The sequence below is a fragment of the Rhincodon typus genome, unplaced genomic scaffold (genome assembly GCF_021869965.1).
Source record: "Rhincodon typus isolate 14 unplaced genomic scaffold, sRhiTyp1.1 hic_rhity00005008, whole genome shotgun sequence".
Taxonomy (NCBI): Eukaryota; Metazoa; Chordata; class Chondrichthyes; order Orectolobiformes; family Rhincodontidae; genus Rhincodon; species Rhincodon typus.
Window position 1 is genome coordinate 2,677 of NW_025970646.1, and position 799 is coordinate 3,475.

At 57.8% G+C, this 799-nt stretch overlaps 1 protein-coding gene across 1 annotated transcript in view; it reads left to right on the forward strand.

Annotated features, from left to right (window-relative positions):
* The window catches only part of LOC125482013 (AMP deaminase 1-like), a gene marked incomplete at its 3' end in the record, with an annotated part of 10,553 nt that overhangs the window by 1,609 nt on the left and 8,145 nt on the right, over positions 1-799 (forward strand). The window contains exon 2 of the mRNA XM_048593982.1: positions 214-427. Within this exon, the coding sequence (XP_048449939.1) occupies positions 214-427 (214 nt within the window). The remainder of the gene's footprint in view (positions 1-213; positions 428-799) is intronic.

A 799-nucleotide genomic window follows, 5' to 3' on the forward strand; every position in this document is an offset into this window, starting at 1 on the left:
AGAGGGGGTTTTGGGAGGGGGATGGGAGGGGTGGGGAGGGTGTGGATAGGGGAAGAGAGGGGAGGGGAGGAGAGGGGTCTGTGGAAGTGGGGATGGGAGGGGAAGGGAGGGGAGTGCGGGGGTTGGTGGGGGGACAGGGGGGCACAGTGGCCTTCCTCATTGTGACAGCTACCCCCCACCCACAAGTCACCGCTGTGCTCCGCTCCCTCCCAGATTTCACCTGCTACCCTGGGGACGTAGCAGAGGCCCTGAGCGAGGAGGGGCTTCCAGCAGACCTGCCATACTCCCTGCAGCTGAGCGGTGGTGTCTTCACCCTGCTGGACCATCGTGGGAACCTGTACAAGCCTGGATCCCTCAGCTATCCCAACCACTCCGAATACACCAGGGACCTGAAAACCCTGCTGGAGATCATCTCCGACGGGCCACTGTAAGTAACTCCTTCCCGTCACGCAGACTGGAGCGGGGTGGGGGGGACGGAGACCTGGCTCCTTTCTACCTCTCACTCTCTGATCTCTTCTCTCACTCTCACTCTCTGATCTCTTCTCTCACTCCCTCTGGATATGTTTTCTTTCTCCATCCCCCCCCCCCTTTACTTACACTTATTCTGTATTGGGCAGTTACTAGGCCCCAGTCAGAATTAAAGAACAAATGAAGTTGTGTTGAGCGTGAACCCAACAGGGAGTTGGGGTGGGGGTTCTATTCTGAGGCTGTGTATTCTGTAAAAGTCTGATGTAAGTCTAAACATACACCGCCCCCCCCCCACCCCCCCACAAAAGCACTGGCTAATGGCACACCAGTG